This window comes from Lepisma saccharinum, chromosome 4, assembly GCF_977018435.1.
Source record: "Lepisma saccharinum chromosome 4, izLepSacc3.1, whole genome shotgun sequence".
Taxonomy (NCBI): domain Eukaryota; kingdom Metazoa; phylum Arthropoda; class Insecta; order Zygentoma; family Lepismatidae; genus Lepisma; species Lepisma saccharinum.
The window spans coordinates 117,276,928-117,298,660 of record NC_139232.1 but is presented as its reverse complement, the minus strand read 5'-3'; the positions used below and the strand labels follow the sequence as shown (position 1 = coordinate 117,298,660).

Sequence of the window (21,733 nt, the reverse complement as noted above, 5' to 3'; positions counted from 1 at the left end):
GAACTAACCGATCTCTAACTACACACTGGCAATGATCAGGCTGGAAAGTTCATATGAACTAACCAATCTCTGACCTTATCTTTTTAGACAGACTATTTGACATAAAGCAGGGTTGGTGTGCAATGTATATGAATAGTCTTTAGAGACTATGTGTGAGATCTTATGTGTGTGGAGGGATAGTGTCCATCTAAATGGAACATTTCGAAGAAATAGCTTTAACCACACACCACCTCAAACCATCCACCTGGTTCAGGTACGTGGACGATGCTTTTGTAGTTTGGCCACATGGGGAACACACGTTGCCCATCTTTCTGCAACACCTAAACAGCCTAAGACCCACAATCCAATTCACCATGGAAGTGGAAAAAAACAACTGTACCCTTCCTAGATGTACTAGTTACAAGGCAAGACCACACCCTTTCCACAAAAGTGTACAGAAACCTACCCATACAGGACAATATCTAAACTTCCTCTCCAACCAACCCAAGTCCATAAAAACCGGCATAGTAAAAACACTCGTGCACCGAGCAAAAACCATATGTAAAACCGAACAGGACCTTACCAATGAAAAGAAATCACTCTACAAAGATCTCAAAACCAATAACTACCCACACAAAATAATAAACCCCATAATATGGACAGAAGAAACAACAGACCCACTTCCAAAAGAAAAACCACTGGCCACGATCCACACACCATACATAAAAGGTATATCCAAAAGAATCCAAAAAATAACCAAGAAATATAACATCAGAACTACATTCCACTCCAGGAACACACTTCGATCCAACCTGGTCCACACTAAACCCCACACACCCGATATAATAACAAAAAACGTAATCTACAGCATCCCATGTGAATGCGGGAGGGAATACATTGGGGAAACATGCAGAACATTTGAAGCGAGGGTGGGGGAACACAAAACAAACCTCAGGCTGGGATACTTTGAAAGTTCCAAACTAGCGACCCAAGCCTGGGAAAACAGCCACAGAATACAATGGGATAAAACACTGATAATAAACAGGGAAGAAAATGGCTACAGCAGAAAATTCAAGGAAGCATCGCATATGAGAACAACAACAGAACTGATCAGCCAACCCAGCTTAGAGATCAGACCAATATAAACACCATTAGTCAAAAACTTTTTCAAAAATTAATAGATGGCAGCACTACACCAATGCATCCACATGTTACACATTTACCCACAGAACACAACATGGACACTAAAAAATAGTGAACAAATTGTACAAAAATACAAACTACAAAAATCATAAACAACAACAGGACCAGGGTACACAACTCGGACACTATCCCTCCACACACATAAGATCTCACACACAGTCTCTATGGACTATTCATATACATTGCACACCAACCCTGCTTTATGTCAAATAGTCTGTCTAAAAAGATAAGGTCAGAGATTGGTTAGTTCATATGAACTTTCCAGCCTGATCATTGCCAGTGTGTAGTTAGAGATCGGTTAGTTCATTGAACTCTCCAGCCTAATTATTGCCTATTTTTGTGGGAGCAGGAAAAGGTTTATTATCCATTTTGCCTTGACTCATCTCACTCAACAGGTCGCTAGGTGCTGTGGCTTGCTACGAGTTGATGGCTTCCTTTGGATGAGGCCTTGCTCGAAAAGGTTTATTATCCATCCCTATTATCCTTTACATCAACATGCAATCCGGGGTGATCCAGTCTCCGGGGATCAAGGTGGAAACCTAACGGTGCTACACGAAGCCTTGATCGTGACCTTGACGTGGTCATCTGACGAAGCGGAGCCTGGGCCACTGATAATCCTACCTGGCAACTTTATGTATATAGAGGTCCTTGTGACAGACAGATGCGGTGGAGCCTAGGCCACCAAGAATAATCCTCCAAGGCAACCATTTATATGATCTAACAGACTACACGCTACCCTGAAGATGGAGGCAGATTCAGCGTCCGAAACGTAGGTAAATCTCTTTTAAAAAATAACAGTGGTTAAAAGTGCAAAAACTAGAATGAATTAAAATATATGTGTGAAATATATACCTTTAGATTGACATTCATTTTCCAGGGATTCTGCCCCCCACCCCTTGCCCTCCCCCTGGATGTCCATGATGATATGTATTAAGTCTTCTACTCAAGAAAGTGGTCATACAGTGTAAACATTCAGATAGGCGTTGCAGTCTTATAATCATCCTGCCCTTAAAAACACAATTTTTGAACCTTTTCAATGTAACCAATGAAGGCACAAAATACATAGTACATTATACCTTCCATCTGCAACATGACAAAATGCGAAGAGCACAGCAACTATGTCATCTTTAAAATCCCTTCTGCCGCACTATCCCCAACAACAAACTAAAATTTCTTCGTGAACATTGGACCTCTTCCTAAGAGTTTTTGAAAAAGCTTGAAATGGTACGTTTACTAGACATGTTATGTGGAACAAATACATAGAACGTATTAAGAAGAAAAGTACCCTTCATGTTATAACTCGCATTATATAATTTCCCGAGCGCGACCTGGTGATACCTTAAAAACAGCTGAATTTTTTGCTCCTGTGTAAGGAAGAACAAGTGGGCAGAAAACAAACCGTTTATCAACAATGCAAGAAAGAAAAACATAACTCACATTAAGCTATAGGCAATTATCAAAAACCACGAACAGACCACTTGAAGAAACAAAAGAATAAAAAATTCATAACAACAATGCTGACAAAAGAAAAAAGAACAGCCGCTGAACTTTACAGAGGCTGTCGCCAGTACAGTAAAGTATCAGCACCTGTTTCAGTGCTTGGCTGATGCATACTATAATAACAGTCTTACTTCAGTACCTATCATTTGGCGCTCAGTATGACAACATGACATATCACATTAATGTTAGTGTTTTCAGTTGAACGTAGGGGTGCTGAAGGGGGTGCAGAAGAAAATAAAGGGGTGCACAAGCACCCCCTGCCTCCCTGGTGCCGCCCCTGCTCAGTTGATCATAATGTCATTACATTTTCCTACATTTTAGTTTATTGAACTTGGTTTTCTGAAAAACATAGAATCGAGGTTTCACTATTCAAACATTGATTGTATCCTTACATTTAAAAAGGACCTTTATAAAAAATGAGTAAATTACACTGTATCTCTGTGGTAGTCTTCTGAAAAACTGCTGAGATGAAACATCAAAGAGCAGAAACCCAAATACCTGCACGTTATACAGAAGGTTACTAATTTTTTGTTATTGTAGGCATAGTAGAATTTATAATCCTGATGTACTATTGTGACGTAAAATATATGTTCTCAATTATGGAGAAATGAAAGATTTTTGTTTAAAGTGTTGTAAGAATGTTGAGGAAATATTGAAGTTTTAACTATTATACTGTGGTTTTATGATGGATCTGCATAAATTCAACAAAATTTGGACTTTTGGGCAACATTGAGTTGTTTTACACTGGTTACCATATAGTAAGCATGGATTTGACATGTTACAAGAAATATTATACAAGCTGAAATATTGTAAATGCCAAACCTGTATTTACATTGTGTTGAACATTCAAGAACATGTTGTGTTTTTTTTTTTGTGTATACCTATTGAAGTTATTAGACCGGGGACGGTATTGGCCTTGGCCGCGACCAGAAAATGATCTATTATTATTATTATTATAGAATCTTCTGTTTGTCTGACCGCGATAATTATTGCGGGGGAGGTAGAAGTCATTCCGTCTTCCGTCGCCCGGCGACTGCTGGCCGTGAGACGGACTGGATAGCTCATCCAGCCGAAGAGTCAGACTCTTCAGCTGATCTTCAAGGCCCGTTTCTTTAGGGACAGGTTGCGGGTTCGATGTGGCCATCTGTTTGTGCTGGAGCGCGTCGAGTTGCGCTTGGAGGGCCTTCACCTGGAGATCAAGTCCCGGGGATTCGCATGAGCGTGCAACCTCGGGAGAGAGCACCGGCGCTTCCGGTCTCACGTGCGCGCTGTAAGGCGGCGCTCGCAGCTGGGCGAGGAGGGAGTCGGTGTTCGCTTCCGACAATAAATCTTGGATTTTGCGCTTCCGAATAAGAAATTGCAATTTCTCGAAAGCCTTTAAATCCTGTACAAAATCCGGGACGGAAGCATATTCCTTTTTATATGTCTCCCGGATAAACTCTGGCTGAAGGCCTAAGGTGAGGTGTTTAATTTGAGTGGCGGGAGACATCTCGGGATCGAGTCGGTACAACATTAGGTGTTTGTCACGGATGTAGTCCGTGACGGCTTCTCCGTCCTTGTGGAGGCGAGCTTTAATCTGATCCTCCAATTGCAACTTGTCTACGGAGCCCGTAAATTCCGTAATCAGCTGTGTTTTCAGCTGATCGTAGGTAAACACCCTACCTGCCTGCGCTGTTTTCCAGGCTTCGAATAAACGAAGCGCCGGACCTGCCAACAGCGCCGGAACCATTTTGAGCTTCGTCGGCGTATCCCAATCGTTAAGGGTGGCGAGACTCTCGACACGGTCAAAAAAGCGGCGAACGTCCTCGCCGGTCGTGCCGTTAAACTGCACGCCGTCGAGCATAAACGGGTTCAGAAATCCGGAAAAAGCCATCCTCGGGCGGCGCTGTGGGACTCGAGCCAAGGTACTCGCGGGACGCTCCCACGTGTGACGATTAAGCAAGATGGGGCTTCGAATTGGAGTTGATGCGGCCATAGGGCCTGTGTCGTTAAGACGAAAGCTGACCGCGTTTTCGGCTAGAATCGCGAGATGATCGAGCGTCTCATCTAATTCGTCCGGGAAGGGAAGAGAACGAAAGGTTTGATTAAGAGGGTCGTCTACCTCGTTGAACGACATGAAACATACTAAAAGGAATAAAAGTCGAACAAGAACAACAAAAAAGAAAGGGAAAGTTACTCAACTTTAGAAAAGAAGCTAAAAAAATAACAACAATAATCTCGTTCATGCATTTCGCGAGGGGAAATGTATGAAAAAAAAGCTGCCCCGCACCTCCACCACGTATAAAGACTAAGAGCGGGGATCGTAGATAGGCTATGACAGCCTTTAGCCACTCGCTTGTTAGGCGAGAGGAACGTTGTAAAAGGAAGGGAGTAGCTCTGGAGAGCACGTTGACACTTAACTACAAGGGGACTAGCCCCGTAAGTAAGAACACACGGACATATATTTAAACACTACCTTTGACTGAACAGGCAGGGGAAGGAAAGACAAGGAATGTTCGTTACCTGGAGTTCTACGGCGATCTCTTCTCCGCTGGTCCTTGGATCGACGTGGTCCTACTCTGAAAGAAAACGGACGAGGGAGCAACTCCGGGCTCCAAACTCTGTACTTTCGCCGACCGATATTCTAACGATAACTTTAACTTCCCGATTATTCGTTTGCTCCTCTTTCTGAACTTACGATGCCTTTGGAGCTCTCTCGCGTAAACTGCAAACAACTAGACACGGATTTCTTTTGTAATAACTACTTCATCTGACTGACGGAAGACAACTAAGACTGAGATTTTCTCACGCGACCTATTTATGTGAAATTCGAACTATCGGCCGTTACGACGCTTGCTTCGATCGCGTCCTCTCGCAACGGCAATCCTGCGGAAGAACGCTGATTCCTGATTTCATTTTCTAATGCAATGTCAGCGGAGTTTTTCCAACTCCGCTGAAGGACGCTGTCGCGATGAGCTTTTAAGAAGCTCTTTTTTCAATGCTTCAGCGGGACCCTTTTTATAACGTGATTAGCCTATTTATTTATGATACCCGGGTCCTAGGTTCGATTCACGTCTGCGGCGTGATACGGCACACCGCTCTGGGGCAAAAAATTAGGTTCACGTAGGGAAGTTAATTTTTTGAAAACCTGCTGCTTAAAAATAAAAAAAATAATAAAAAAAAATGGGCGCGACTATTCATCCTCGAGGGAAGTTAATTTCGTGTGTAGACCTGCTGCCTAAATAAAAAAAAGTCGCGTCTACCCATCCTGTCCAGTCAAGGATAGAAGAAAGTATATTTGAATAAAAACCAGAGAACATACAAAAAGGCAAGAATCGGTACACAACCAAAAAATAAACACAACATAATATCATGCAGAACCTAATTCTAAACTGCTGGGTTACATACTGAACCGATTTGCGGTTCGCGAGACTGACGTCGTGCGTCTTATGACTCTCGGGTGGCGCTGACAGAGCAATCTCTCGTGTCAGCGCTGACGACGAACTTATTTATCACATGTCACTCGGCACGCGCTGAAGCACTTGACACCGGAGCACACGAAAGCACTGTAACACGGAAGATAAAAGGTATCTTTGATTCCTGGGCAAGGGTAATTCCATTGCGCATTGTTCGGAAAACACGGAGATTGTTTTTACCCCATTAACGGGGGAATGTCTATATCACCTAAAAAAAAAAAAAAAAAAAAACTTGGTATCAATACCCAAGAAAAAAAATCATGCAATAAGATACAAAAGTAGAGATCTGAAGGGTTCGCAAGCAATGATATTTTTAACTATCTTACACAAGGAAGGTGAAATTGAAATATTTAATATATGTACATGGGATGATTTGCTTCCCAAAAAATCAATGTCTTTTGATTTGATACACAGAATTTGAAAAGTATTAACATTAGTGGCAGAAATTTACGTTCAAATTGTTCAAGTCTTTCTGCCGGTCTGAAAAAAAACTGTTTCCCCGATGGTACACTGCAAGTTTGTGTTTTTGACATATAGTCAGAGGGAAACAGAAAAAAAGACACTTAGTTAGCGTTCTTTATGCACAGCTGAAGGATACTCCATTAGCAATCGCGATGGCGAGCGTTCATTGGTAATGGAGATCGGCGAACTGTTCTTGCAGATCCGGCGACGGGAGTCGAACACATGAGCACACGACGACGCGATACACACACACACGACACACGCACAGCTGAGATCCTGGAAACTGGAACGAAGGTTATCCTATAAGTCCGGATAACGTCACCGAAAGGCTATTCCTGGAAGAAAGTTCTGGCTCGCGTACAGTGGGAGTCCAGGAGGAACAGACACGCGAAAACGGCACTGGTAGAGCGTCCATTTTCACAGATTTCGGTATACGGCGTGAGGGAACGCATGAGTGAGCGTGAGGAGGTCCACCAAGAAGTGGCCGTATGCAGGTCGAAGGGCGATGAGGAGACCCGAACACACGAACGTGCGCGATGTATGTTGGGTAAGCCTGGATCAAGTGTCGAACCCAAGAACATGTATGAAGAATCTATAATAATAATAATAATAGATCATTTTCTGGTCGCGGCCAAGGCCAATACCGTCCCCGGTCTAATAACTTCAATAGGTTTGACCGAAATGACCAGCGCCACTGTTGGCGCTGGTCATTTCGGTCAAACCTATTGAAGTTATTAGACCGGGGACGGTATTGGCCTTGGCCGCGACCAGAAAATGATCTATTATTATTATTATTATAGAATCTTCTGTTTGTCTGACCGCGATAATTATTGCGGGGGAGGTAGAAGTCATTCCGTCTTCCGTCGCCCGGCGACTGCTGGCCGTGAGACGGACTGGATAGCTCATCCAGCCGAAGAGTCAGACTCTTCAGCTGATCTTCAAGGCCCGTTTCTTTAGGGACAGGTTGCGGGTTCGATGTGGCCATCTGTTTGTGCTGGAGCGCGTCGAGTTGCGCTTGGAGGGCCTTCACCTGGAGATCAAGTCCCGGGGATTCGCGTGAGCGTGCAACCTCGGGAGAGAGCACCGGCGCTTCCGGTCTCACGTGCGCGCTGTAAGGCGGCGCTCGCAGCTGGGCGAGGAGGGAGTCGGTGTTCGCTTCCGACAATAAATCTTGGATTTTGCGCTTCCGAATAAGAAATTGCAATTTCTCGAAAGCCTTTAAATCCTGTACAAAATCCGGGACGGAAGCATATTCCTTTTTATATGTCTCCCGGATAAACTCTGGCTGAAGGCCTAAGGTGAGGTGTTTAATTTGAGTGGCGGGAGACATCTCGGGATCGAGTCGGTACAACATTAGGTGTTTGTCACGGATGTAGTCCGTGACGGCTTCTCCGTCCTTGTGGAGGCGAGCTTTAATCTGATCCTCCAATTGCAACTTGTCTACGGAGCCCGTAAATTCCGTAATCAGCTGTGTTTTCAGCTGATCGTAGGTAAACACCCTACCTGCCTGCGCTGTTTTCCAGGCTTCGAATAAACGAAGCGCCGGACCTGCCAACAGCGCCGGAACCATTTTGAGCTTCGTCGGCGTATCCCAATCGTTAAGGGTGGCGAGACTCTCGACACGGTCAAAAAAGCGGCGAACGTCCTCGCCGGTCGTGCCGTTAAACTGCACGCCGTCGAGCATAAACGGGTTCAGAAATCCGGAAAAAGCCATCCTCGGGCGGCGCTGTGGGACTCGAGCCAAGGTACTCGCGGGACGCTCCCACGTGTGACGATTAAGCATGATGGGGCTTCGAATTGGAGTTGATGCGGCCGTAGGGCCTGTGTCGTTAAGACGAAAGCTGACCGCGTTTTCGGCTAGAATCGCGAGATGATCGAGCGTCTCATCTAATTCGTCCGGGAAGGGAAGAGAACGAAAGGTTTGATTAAGAGGGTCGTCTACCTCGTTGAACGACATGAAACATACTAAAAGGAATAAAAGTCGAACAAGAACAACAAAAAAGAAAGGGAAAGTTACTCAACTTTAGAAAAGAAGCTAAAAAAATAACAATAATAATCTCGTTCATGCATTTCGCGAGGGGAAATGTATGAAAAAAAAGCTGCCCCGCACCTCCACCACGTATAAAGACTAAGAGCGGGGATCGTAGATAGGCTATGACAGCCTTTAGCCACTCGCTTGTTAGGCGAGAGGAACGTTGTAAAAGGAAGGGAGTAGCTCTGGAGAGCACGTTGACACTTAACTACAAGGGGACTAGCCCCGTAAGTAAGAACACACGGACATATATTTAAACACTACCTTTGACTGAACAGGCAGGGGAAGGAAAGACAAGGAATGTTCGTTACCTGGAGTTCTACGGCGATCTCTTCTCCGCTGGTCCTTGGATCGACGTGGTCCTACTCTGAAAGAAAACGGACGAGGGAGCAACTCCGGGCTCCAAACTCTGTACTTTCGCCGACCGATATTCTAACGATAACTTTAACTTCCCGATTATTCGTTTGCTCCTCTTTCTGAACTTACGATGCCTTTGGAGCTCTCTCGCGTAAACTGCAAACAACTAGACACGGATTTCTTTTGTAATAACTACTTCATCTGACTGACGGAAGACAACTAAGACTGAGATTTTCTCACGCGACCTATTTATGTGAAATTCGAACTATCGGCCGTTACGACGCTTGCTTCGATCGCGTCCTCTCGCAACGGCAATCCTGCGGAAGAACGCTGATTCCTGATTTCATTTTCTAATGCAATGTCAGCGGAGTTTTTCCAACTCCGCTGAAGGACGCTGTCGCGATGAGCTTTTAAGAAGCTCTTTTTTCAATGCTTCAGCGGGACCCTTTTTATAACGTGATTAGCCTATTTATTTATGATACCCGGGTCCTAGGTTCGATTCACGTCTGCGGCGTGATACGATATGTTGCACATTTGACAAGATTGTTTGTCCTGGAGTATTTTAAGACTCAGAAAGTGATGCTTGTAAGAAGTGTTTCAATTTTCACTTTGTAAGTAAATATTGCTAATGCACTCTTGTATTTCATGACAAACACATTGATTTTTTATTTTATTCAAGCACTTGTTTGTTTCTGTTTTTTCTGTTCTTCAGGCTCAAGATAGTTTGTTGGATTCATCCGACACTCAGTCCATATCTAGTACGTCATTTATATCGGCTGTTTCATCTCAAGAGGACATGACTCTAGTGAATCTTCACATGCAAGTTAATAAGCCCATCATTGATTCTCCATTGCTAATGTCCAGTTATGTCAGCCATCTTTCTCAGGTAAATTATTGATAATAGTGCACAGTTAAAAACCTTGTGCCATTATATTTACTGCATAAAAATTCAGATGTACAGAATATATGTTCATATTTGTAAGACATATTGATTCTTTTTTACACATAATTTGAACTATCAAAATTGCTATTTGGTATTGTCACAGATATCTTTGTTTAATCATAAGAAGACAAGTGGTTGATGCAGTTGGAATATTGCGTGAAGAGTTCATAATAATTCTTGTTAATATTTTTGCATAATAAGTACAATATTAATTTTGTTCAGATAAATACTTTTATTGCTTCCTTGCTAACTTACAGGTTTTCTTAAGTGAGTTTGCCATCACTAGTGATAAAATGAAACTGATTCTTGGCTTCAAGCTTTATAACTTAAAAGGGCGTGCATGATATTTAATTACAAGTAATTGGTTTTAGAATCCTGAAATAAAAAAAAAAGCTTATGAATGCAATCATATATCTACCACTCAATCACCGAGGCAACACATTTCAAATAAATATTTCAGCTTTCAAGTACCTACAGTGTGGTATTTGAATAGTTTCCATAGGGGAGAGGGATTCCAGTAACTACCCGTGAAGTATTGAGATATTATTCATCTCCTCCAGAGCTCCAAAAATTATCAAGTAGAGGGGGACAAATTCCCTCTCATCTACCTTTCAAGTACCACCTGAATACTTACATGGAGAGAATTTAAACATGATCTTGGTTAGGATAAGGACAGGTTCCTGTGCAAATGCCAGAGCTATCTCCTCCTCCCCTCCCAACCTCTAGCATCTGTCAACATCAGTACCATCTCCATGGTAACCATCTGTTGCACCTTTCTTCTTGTGTTTCATCTTATATAAGACAACCTACCATTGTTCTTTCTCTTGAGGAAGTGGATATTTGCTACTGTCTGCTTGCAAGAATTTGTGTTTAAAGAGAGTGAAATTTCTGTTTCTCTGCAGATCCGTTGCAGCAACTGGACTCAATCTTCCCTTCCCAGAGGATGTGATGCCTTCACGGTCCCCTTATTTCAAAGGAATGAAGATGGAAGACTTGTGTATGTTGGTAAGTCTTGTTAAGTGTTATTAAATAATAAAATGAGATAACTCTTAGCACAGACCACATCAATGATTGACAACAAATACATACAAAAACAGAACACTGTTAATTTAAAGGCAACTTTCTCAAATAACTTAATTCGAACTAACAACAGAAAACCTGTTCCAGATCCTCCATTTCATTACCCAACACAAGACATCTCACAGTATCAGCAAGAAGACTGAATGGAACAGTCATGTACCAATAAAGCAACTGTCCACAAGTAACATCTGTTGAACAGGCCTGAAATCAACTACACTAACCAGGGACTAACTTTTCATGCATTGAATCAGTCATACATACAGGATAAATTATAATCTACATGCTACGCCCAAATAAACTGCTGGTTTTGAATAGGAGCAGTGACCAAACTTGACAGGGTATTAACTTCCTTTCATGACCAATTCATGTAAGTGAATTTTAACATTGTTAATGACATGAACCAGCTTCAACCTCTCTTCTAGTAAAAAAAAAAATAATAGTAATAATTTCTTCTTAACACCTTATTAGCAAGTTTGTGGTTTGTAGCATGTTACTTAGCTTATAAATAATGTACATTGTTGAAGTTATCATACAGGAACAGATAACCATACTTGAATAACATATATGTAATGTTTAGATTATGTGCAACCATAAGATTGTGGTAAAACTACATTTTTTTTTTAGGAATGCTGCAAGTGTTTCGCAAGTGTATATTAAAGATGCAAATATCATGAAGCAAATATCAATGTGAAAATGTTGAACTTAGTCTTTAAAAAAAACTGACATGTATTCTTTGCTTTTGATTAGGGATGGGTCGATATGAAATTTTGGCCGATACCGATAAAGTACCGATATAAAATTTACCGATACCGATAACCGATATTCTACCAATCCGATATAAAATTAGAAATGGTCCTTGAAGAACCTGAAAGGTTCACTGACCTCTTTAATAAATGTGTGTTTCAAGGTGACTGCAGTGCAAGATAAATTGCATATTTAGACATTTACTTTTTTAGAAAGTAGGGCATGGATATTATCCATAAAAATTACAACAAAATGGCAGAATTTTGCACTAAATTATCAGATAATAATCAATATATCGGATTGGTAAAACAATCGGTAATTTTACCGATACACCGATATGCCTATATCGGCCGATACCGATAGAGTACCGATTAATCAGTCCCATCCCTACTTTTGATGAAATAATTTCCATTTGCTTTCCAGGAACTAAATACACACCACATTTTGAAATTGTGACAGAAGGATTTACGTCACTGAAGATGGTGGGAAGAGCCAATGACATGTTTGCGGGTACAACACCACCAACATCCAACAAAACACCAACACATCCATATTCATGGGATGCCTCCAAGTTTCTGGGGTCGGAGATGACAAGTAATGATGAAACAGGTACTATTAGCATGTAGTCTTTTCAAGGAATGCATTAGCATAGGGTTTATTGAAGAGGAGTGGCTTGTGTTTGGGAATTGAGCAGTAATTATTGGTGCCAAGAATTATGTGAGAATTCTGTAGGAATTTACTGATGCAAAAAATCTATCTTTTAAAATTCATGGCCAAGTGATGAAACTAAAGTTGTGCAAAACATCTTGAAGATTTCCCAGTGACAGGTGATAATGATCCATGTAGTTGAGAGTTCTGTTAGCTTTCAAAACCTCTTAAACCGTTTCTGAACTTTGTGGAATGGAATCAAAAATGAGAAGAAAGGGAATACCCCTGTAGAGGCCCACCTCCACCAGCAAGCATTAAAATGAACCAGGGCGTCTTTTTCTTTGAATAGTGGTTCCACCGTTTTTGTGTCATTTTATTTAATTTATTTCCAGAATATACAATACATGAAATAATGCTTCTCTTGAATTTAGTGTTACATGAATTTGTATAAGGATCATTATATTCAGAACCTTGGTTGTTTTGGTTGTGCAATTTAATGTTGTTTTAATCTATGATTTTTACTGAGTTAAAGTGGTACTATGTGTCATGATTGATTAATGTGGTGAGATCAATATGCGAGATTAGTTATAAAGTGGAAACCTGATTTCACATTTCTCCACATCATACATTCAATCTTGATTGTCTCAATATAGAAAAATATTATAAAATTTTCTTTGGTTTTACATTTTACTGCATTTTAAGTTCCTTCAGCTTGGTCCCCAGAAAAATGTAAATTTGGGGTTCCACTGTATATTGCAGTGCATTCTTTATTTGTTAGGTGATCCCATCGATATAGTGGCTATAAAATTGTATTAGAGACAAATAATAAATTGAAAGTGTGAAATGTGGTAGATAATAATAGGAGCTACATAAAAAATAAAGTTACTATGTTGTATAACATTTAGATTTAATTAGCTAGGTTACTAAATTCCAGTGTTTAATTAGGAGGATAAAGATTTAGTTTAAGCTGTAAATAAAGGTACAGTTAGTTAATAAAGGTTATAGTTAGTTCGATATTTGGATATTAATAAGCTTAGTTATGGTAATAGGTATTTTTAGGTTTTCACAGTTGATTAGAACTGAAATCTAATTAATGGTTATATTGAAGGATTCGAGTTAGTGGAAGTTAGTTAAATAAGTGATGAGTTCTGACGTACTTTGGATTCCCAAATGTTTTCAGTATAAGAAGATTGATGAAAATATTTGAGCATTTGTAGAAATGATATTTCCTGTAATTTATAAGCAGTACATAGTATGATTGTCTTTCAATTTCCAGCAGGTTGTGAAGAGGAATTGTTGTCAGGGCATGGAGAAAATGGGACAAGAACCACTGTTGTGGTAAAGCTGAAGAATGACATTGACATCATGCTGTCTCCTTTAGTATTGGAATCTTTGCAAAGGTATTGGATTTGTCATTAGGGGAGTAGTATTTCTTTTGTACTTATAATAATTTGAAGAATGAGTTTCTATTTAATAATTGTTCATTCAATTTATATCTTGTTTTGCAAGGGATATATTAATCACTACTCTTATCAGCATTTGTTGATATTGTATTGCTTTTCGGTAAAATTACCAATTATTTTACCAATCCAATATTGGTAAAAATAGCCTGTAATTGAGTGTAACATTCTAAACTTTCATATTATTGTAATGCTCTGGTTTTGTGAAATAAATGTCTTGGTACAGTTTCTGTTTCAAATGCAGAACATTTTATATTGAATGTGTATCAATTATGAGTATCGTTAAATTTATATCATTACTTAATTGGTATCACTAAACATTTCATATTAGTCCATTCCTACTTTGATACAATACTGATACTGTTTTCCATACTGTTAATAACCACCAACAATACTAATATTTGAAGACAGCAGCAATTGAAATGTTTTCAGAACACTTATAAACATTAATACATGTATAAATTTTCCATTTGAACTGTACGACATCACATATACGCATTTAGCATAACTTCCAGGATGTTTGAATGCCACAAAAAAAATTTGTGTTCACCCAGAATACCTAGCAAAGAAAAGAATCAGTCAATGTACACATTTAGATACAAACTGGTGCATTTTGATAACAATGATACTAATACCAGCCATGTGCTAACTTTATTCTTTCTTCCAGGTTCATTGATGCTGTGACCCCAGTGCTGTCGTCTCTCCATCCCCTGACGGTGCTGAATCATCTCCATTCAGAGTGCATAAAGCGAGTGGAAGAAGCAAATATTCTGAAGAAGGAAAGGTCTTCGTACCTGAGCCAGTTGCAGTCGAGCAAGAGAAGCACGGCCGAGAGGGACCCAAGTGGCCATCTGGCCATTCACTCCAGCGTCTATGAGGAAAGCATATTTACACAGACGCAAGGAACAATCATATTGCCAAAGGTTAGTTTTTCCTGAAAATATTTTCATAAGAATCGCATGACATTCTCTATTTAAGCCATGATTAGGCTCTTGTAGGTGTTTTCATGATGGATGTGGTAAACTTGGTTTAAGCATTACATATGTGAAGTTTCTTGTTTTCGCATTGCACGAATCTCACGTACGTAAGAAAGGTCTTTCATATCAATTGACTGGTCATTTTTAACCAAAGAATAGGACAAGATAGGCTATTTTAGAGAATCTCAAGAAACGTGTACTAATAATAGTAATGAGAAGAAGAAGAAGAGGAAGAAGGTGTGTTAAGGCAAGGCTCCACACAATTTTTTTATCTGGCTTTCCCCCTCCCCCCCTGCATAAGTACCCATTAATGAGAGGCTTGGTGAACCCCAGAGCTACTTATACAGGGACATTGATGGGAAAATTCACACCTGCTGGATGTCAATCCTGGGTCGACTGCATGTGAAGTACAGTCAACTCTCGATTCTACGACCCCGGATATAATGACCCTCTCGAAGTACCAACCCTTTTCCCGGGAACCGTGAAAAATTTGGAAAAAAGTTGAAAAATTGAAGGAAATCGGCCGAAACATAAGTTTTTTGCACTCGTTTTATTCGCACTCATTCCCTTCATGAGTGCTCTACCGCTCGCAAGTGGGTCTGATCTAAAAATAGACACCACCACACCAAGCTTGAGTAATATCCAATAGCACTTGACCTCTACCCTCCCCTCCCCCAAGCATGCCAATGATACCCGACAGCCACTACCCAACACACTAGACTTGTTTTGCCTTTGTGATTTCACTTGCTCTTGGATACCCGAGAAGAGAAGGTCGAATGTGCTTGGATGTTATTTTAAATCGACCTTGATTTGTTTCCTTGTCCTAAGAGCTTCTGACAACTGAATGGGAGGGAGGACACTACCTTGAGAAATTAGAGATAGGATCACAGGAATGTTCCAAAATACAGATGCATGGTGCCTGGAAGTCTGGACTTAGACTCTGACTTAGATTTCAGCAGGTCCCCGTGAGTGAGCAAGTCTTGGCTTTGTAGCCGACAACTTCCAGTAACCGCTTTCATTCAAAACGTGTTCTTTGTGACTTTTTCTTAAGATGTATTTTACACAGCGGAACCAGAAAGAAAGTTAGTCCCACCTCATTTTTTTTTTTTTTTTTTTTTTTGTCTGGTGCCTAGAAAGGTTGTTTTCTTTCTCCCGAGAGATCTTATCTTACCAGTTTATCTTCTAACAGACAATGCTCCAGTAGGCCCGTATAAAATCCAACATTTATTCTGCCTGATTATCTCCCGACTTTTGCTGGCGCCAGTGTGACTGGTGTCAAGATTCTACGAGTTTTGCTTGCAATAAGCGAGAGGTTGTTTTCCTTTCCATAGGTCTCGGTGCAAACGGGTTTCTCATGAACTAGAATTGTAAGAATTCACGACAGTGCACAATTGAAAGAAAGTAACATTATTTTAAATCCTATTTTTGTGAAAATGTTTTCATGTTTTATTTTCCTTCTCACAACACGCATCATGTGCATAACAAGTTGTATAAGTACCAGGATAAATTGTGTTACCGTCTCCTAGGCATCTTTGTGTCCGTTTGAGCTCCGTTTAAGCTGAAAATTGGTGCAAATTCCAATAACTACCCCTTCGAAATAACGATCCTTTTTCTGGGAACTGTGAAAGGTCATTGTATCGAGAGTTAACTGTACTGTGAAGTACAGACATGTATAAAAAACAAAATTATACTGTTCTCTCAAAATAATGCTGGATAAATACAGTGGAACACCTATTTTACATTACATTTTCCTGCATTACACATTCAATCTTGATGGTCCCAACCTAGCAAATTTTCGTAAAAGTGATGTTCAACTGTAGTTACGTTTCTAATGTTCTGCTCAATTTGTTTGTCTCAACTTTGTAACTCATTTGTACAGTGTGATAGTAATTACAGTATTATTATTATTATTATTATTTATTTGCAGGTTAACATCACTCTCCTACAGGCATCAGTAGTTGAAGAAATAATTTCGTTTTCAGCGCTTGATAATATAAGGGACCTGACATGTGTTTCCCTCTTTGCCGTGTGCCTGGACAGCGTGACAGCCCAGTTCTATTCAGGCAAGCAAGCAAAGGAGGCTGTGCAGACTTTCCACAGACCAACCGTGATGCCTCGGGAACGAAAGAAATCCAAAACCAAATCTTTTCAAGTTGAGTCACAGCAAGGAGAGCCTGTTTACATCGAGACTTCAGAGAAACAGCAGGAAGAACTGGTGATGGCCTTGACGCTGGGAAAGATCCATGCCCAGTTGAGAAGACTGAGGAACGAAAGCTCCATTTTGAAAGATGCCGTGATAACGGCCATCCCTACTCAGCATTCCCGAGTCCTGTTTACCTGTGCCAGGATCCCTTCCCCACTCCGAATGGATTACATCAACCCTGACGTTGATTCGGAGAAATCAGGTCGACATCCGGGATCTCATCACGATGATTCCAACGAAGACAAGCTGGGGTTCATCATGTTTGAGTGTGGCCTGGAAGGAGTCTCTTTGAAAGTAGTGAAGCGCTCGCAGTTCGAAAAGGGAGACAATAAGGGGATTGAAACAGGAAACGGTGACCCTGTGAAGTCAAAGGAATACATGGAAAATGAAAAATCAGGTGGTTCAAACGTCACTGAAAACAATATCAAGAATAAGGCTTGCTCGGCAGATGAGGTGAATGGAGAAGGTGTTAAAGAAAGTGCACGTGAAGCAGTGAAAGCAGAAAATGCTAACACATCATCTTGTGTCATAGAATTCCGCACTGTGTGGTTTAATTTTGCTGCTCCACCCCGTACGCCTATTACAAGGAAGATAGATTATACAAGGTAAGCGAATGTGTACTTTATTTTCATATGTTTATAGTTGTATAAGTGACCTTACCTATCAGGGAAGAAGATAAGTTGTGGGAGCATGTCAGGGCAATACTGTAATACAGAGTTCAGCAAAAGAATGTGGCAGTTTTCAGAACACTGTTGTGGAACATTCTGTCTGGTAAGGTCAGGTAAAGTTTCCCATGCATATAGCACCATGCCATGAAGGCACATTTAGGGGATGTGAGGGCAAAAGCCCCACACATTCTCGATCTCAGAAATTTTGGAGGTGATGCGATCAGCACCATGTTCCAACCACTTTAACTCCCCAGGATTGCCCCCAGGTACCCATTGATTTGAGGATGGGTCAGTCCCAGAGTTGGTTTATGCGGGGACAAGGCTGGAAAATTCCGACCTTAGATCACCCACCCCAGGAGTCGAACCCGGATTTCCCACATGGAAGTGTCTGTACTGAAAGAAAACACTTTTGCTAATAAGCAACAAGAAAAAACAACATTGTCGCCCCTATATTTATAATTATAGGAAGTAATTGCTATGTTGAAGCATCAGTACAGTTATTGGTAAAAATTAAAGCTGTATGAATTGAGGGGCAGTTTGTAAAACCTGCAGAATTAGGGAGCTACTTGTTAGCAACAGACTCTGGTCGTGAAAGCCAGAAAATAGTGGTGGTATGACACTGTGTACCAACTACATCTCACTAGGGCTTAGCTGATGTATGAGTATCAGAAAGTATCAATTTGAGTTCATTTAACAATACTGGGTGATACTTTTCTGGCATTTTAGTTTTTTCAGTGTCCACAAAAATGCCATGTGACACTTTTGTGGAATCTAATTATCCTGGAAATTATGCAAAATTTGAAGTTTTCATTTCTTTCAACTGGTTTAGTGTGTAATACTATTTTGTGATTACAAAACAAATATTTTAATATTCTTATGTAATTCTTAAATATTTTGAAGCAAATCTCTGATAAATTCATGCCTAAAATTGGAATGGAATACTCACCTACTAATGGTAATGAACATTTTGAACAATTTCCCTTTTTTGATTCAAATAATTAATTTCCTGACTGGATATTAGATCAAAGTTGAGCAGACACTGGTCATTATAGTCTCTATTTGTAATATTTCTACTTACTCACCAGGTGTTAACCAGATGGTCATGCATCCATCCGTCAAATTGCTACACTTGGTGTTGACAGTTCACAGTTGATAAGCTCCCACCTTTCAGTCTCACCAATCATTCATGAACCTCTGTCAGTGGTATTGTTTCATTTCTTGTCACATTGAGTTTTTTAAAATATGAGTAGCTTTTCATACTTCCATAGTGAGTATCCAACAGTACATGTGCTCAAAACGAATTGTAAATTACAGTGGAATTATTTCTCTTGTCTACAAGAGAAATAATCCTACAATGCAAGGAATGTGTACATACAATTCAAATAAAAAATTTACCTACTTTTAGGCATGGATACAAAACATTAATGAAGATCATGATAAAACAGCTGCAAAATACACTCTTATCTTTCAGAACACATCGACTTTGTTAAGGCATGTTTTCCTATTCTTCTATTTCTCTACAGACTGGATTGGAATTTATTAAGTACAGCATCACCTGCCATAAATGCATGGATGAATCCAAGTAACAGATTTGCAGTTCGACTGGTCCAAATGTTACGGAGCATGTACTGCCGCTCCACTGGTATAGTAGCATGCTTGATGGCTGAAGCTTTGGATGTTCAAGGAATACACATGCCTATCAAGGTATGTTTTACATGAGTGTTAACATGGTACATTTTTCCTGAAATATTTTGTCATTCCATCAATAGGACTGGAGCCATCGGGATCTGGCTTAATCAATTGGCAATAGATTTTTGGATTGGCACCCTAGATTAGACAGATAATTTCTTAATTTGTAACAAACTGCCTGGTACTTCTTCAAAATTATGCCACTTATGTATAAATTACAAAGATAAATCATGAAATGTAATCACTCTTGCAAGTATAACCTTATAATTTAATTACACCAAATGGCAAAAACTCTTTGTAACACACCGTAGTAGATGTAATATGTGTCACTTTTGTGTCATGGACAGCCAAGAATAGATCAGGTTTCCACATTCGTTCTTGAAATGCATGTCTCTTCTTTGTTTTTAGGGGTTTTGTCATACTACTACGCACAGAAAGTACCCGGAATTTGTGAATAAAACACAAAATACGTGGTTAATCATCAACATATTTCAAAATAGACCCCATCAGATGCAACACACATATGCCAATGCCTAACCCAGTCTTCAAAACACTTTTCAAGCGCAGAAGACGGTATCACCCTAAGTTCCTTCTGCAAATTTCCTTAATGGATTCAATTGATTCAAAGCGCCTTTTCCGAAGTGGTAACTTGAGTCGCGGAAAGAGAAAAAGTCACACAGAGCCATATCTGGAGAATATGGGGCTTGGACAAGGACATGTGTTGAGTTTTTGACCAAAAACTCGCAAACAAGAGTCGACGTGTGCAACGATGCATTATTGTGGTGCAAAATCCAAGAATTGTTTTTCATAACTCTGGTCTTTTCTGGTGAACATTCTCACGCAGACTCCTCATAACGGTCACATAAAACTCTTTATTCATAGTTTGTCCCACTGGAAGGAATTCTGAGTGCACAACACCACGATAATCAAAGTAAACAATGAGCATGACCTTAATTTTGAGCAACTTTGGCGTGGTTTTTTGGGTTTTGGTTTATTTTCAAAGCACCATTCCAAAGATTGTTGACCTGTTTGCATGTCATACTCATACACCCATGTCTCATCACTAGTTATGATGCGTTTAATGAAGGTTGAGTCAATAGACATCCCTGCGACGTGCTTTTTGCTGGAAATTCAGCTCCTTCGGAAGAAGTCGTGCCACGATGCCTTTTGTAGCATTTTCAACGATTCAGCACATGACAGTCCATTGGCAACACAAAATTTCAAACAAATTCCTTGCTCGATATTTGTCTCCATTCTGCAAATCGCATGACACTCGTAAACACAACTAATGTAAACTGCTGCTGTGCACAAACTGATGGATAGTTTACTCTGCCCCTCTGCGTGGTCATTCAGTACAGTGCTGCCATCCTACGGACAAAATGAATTGTCGATACCTCCAATGTGAGACTTTTACCCGCCAAATTCCAGGTACTTTTTTTACTGAAGGTAATTTTGCATGCAGCATGCTAATAGCTCAACATATAGTAGTTATTTGTTACATCTTTTTCCTCTTTTTTTTTTTTTTTACATAAATCAAATATAATTCACATTAAAAAATACTTACATCTACTCATTTGTTATGCTTAATGCTGATGTTCTCGTACTTGTTTATGTTGATTCCTTGAATGGCAGCATCTCTAAACCATGGCTAAACAATATTTTTCACTTATCAACAGTTCATATGTATAGTTTAGTCCTTATTACTTGCATGTGTTTAACCTTTAGACTGCAGAGCGGGTTTTACGGAAGTAACCCCTGTTTCGCCGAGGCTTTTCCGCACAAATTTTAAATTTGTACACTTTTTGGAGAAAAATCGAAAGAACTCTGGCACTACGAGAGCAATCTACTTCGGATAACTTTTGTTTTGCATCTAAAACATCAGGGCATGCAACCGTGTACAATTCAGGATGCCGAACCTGGGGATGGGGAGCAGGTTTTACGGAAGTAACCCCTGTTACGCCGAGGCTTTTCCACGTGAATTTTAAATTTCTACACTTTTTGGAGAAAAATCGTAATAACTCTGGCACTATGAGAGCAATCTACTCAGGCCCTTAGCTAGAGGGGGGCAGTGGCGTGCCCAGGATTTTTGAAGCTGAGGGGTTATGTCTACATTTTTAAGTAGTCAGTCCTCATTATGCCATATTTTCCTGCCTTTGACGTTCTTTGTTTTAAAATATTGGACCAAAGGAGGGTAGGGGGTATAACCCCCACCAGTCCCCCCCTTGGGCACGCCACTGATTCTTTGGCAATCTGGAAAGATCATTATTGAAATATTGCTATTTGATGTTGCTCGAAGTTTTATTGTTCGTTGCAGTTTCAAGATATCATCCCTT

At 40.3% G+C, this 21,733-nt stretch overlaps 1 protein-coding gene across 12 annotated transcripts in view; it reads left to right on the top strand.

Moving 5' to 3' along the window:
• tweek (transmembrane protein KIAA1109 homolog tweek) overlaps nucleotides 1-21,733 on the top strand; it is a 211,042-nt gene that overhangs the window by 51,500 nt on the left and 137,809 nt on the right. For 10 of the 12 annotated variants that reach the window (XM_083121294.1, XM_083121287.1, XM_083121292.1 and 7 more), the window contains 7 exons: nucleotides 9,701-9,874; nucleotides 10,834-10,936; nucleotides 12,179-12,364; nucleotides 13,680-13,803; nucleotides 14,531-14,786; nucleotides 16,768-17,648; nucleotides 19,235-19,415. In XM_083121294.1, coding sequence (XP_082977420.1) covers nucleotides 9,701-9,874; nucleotides 10,834-10,936; nucleotides 12,179-12,364; nucleotides 13,680-13,803; nucleotides 14,531-14,786; nucleotides 16,768-17,648; nucleotides 19,235-19,415 — 1,905 coding nt within the window. The remainder of the gene's footprint in view (nucleotides 1-9,700; nucleotides 9,875-10,833; nucleotides 10,937-12,178; nucleotides 12,365-13,679; nucleotides 13,804-14,530; nucleotides 14,787-16,767; nucleotides 17,649-19,234; nucleotides 19,416-21,733) is intronic. The other 2 variants (XM_083121295.1, XM_083121285.1) reach the window with 1 other exon arrangement.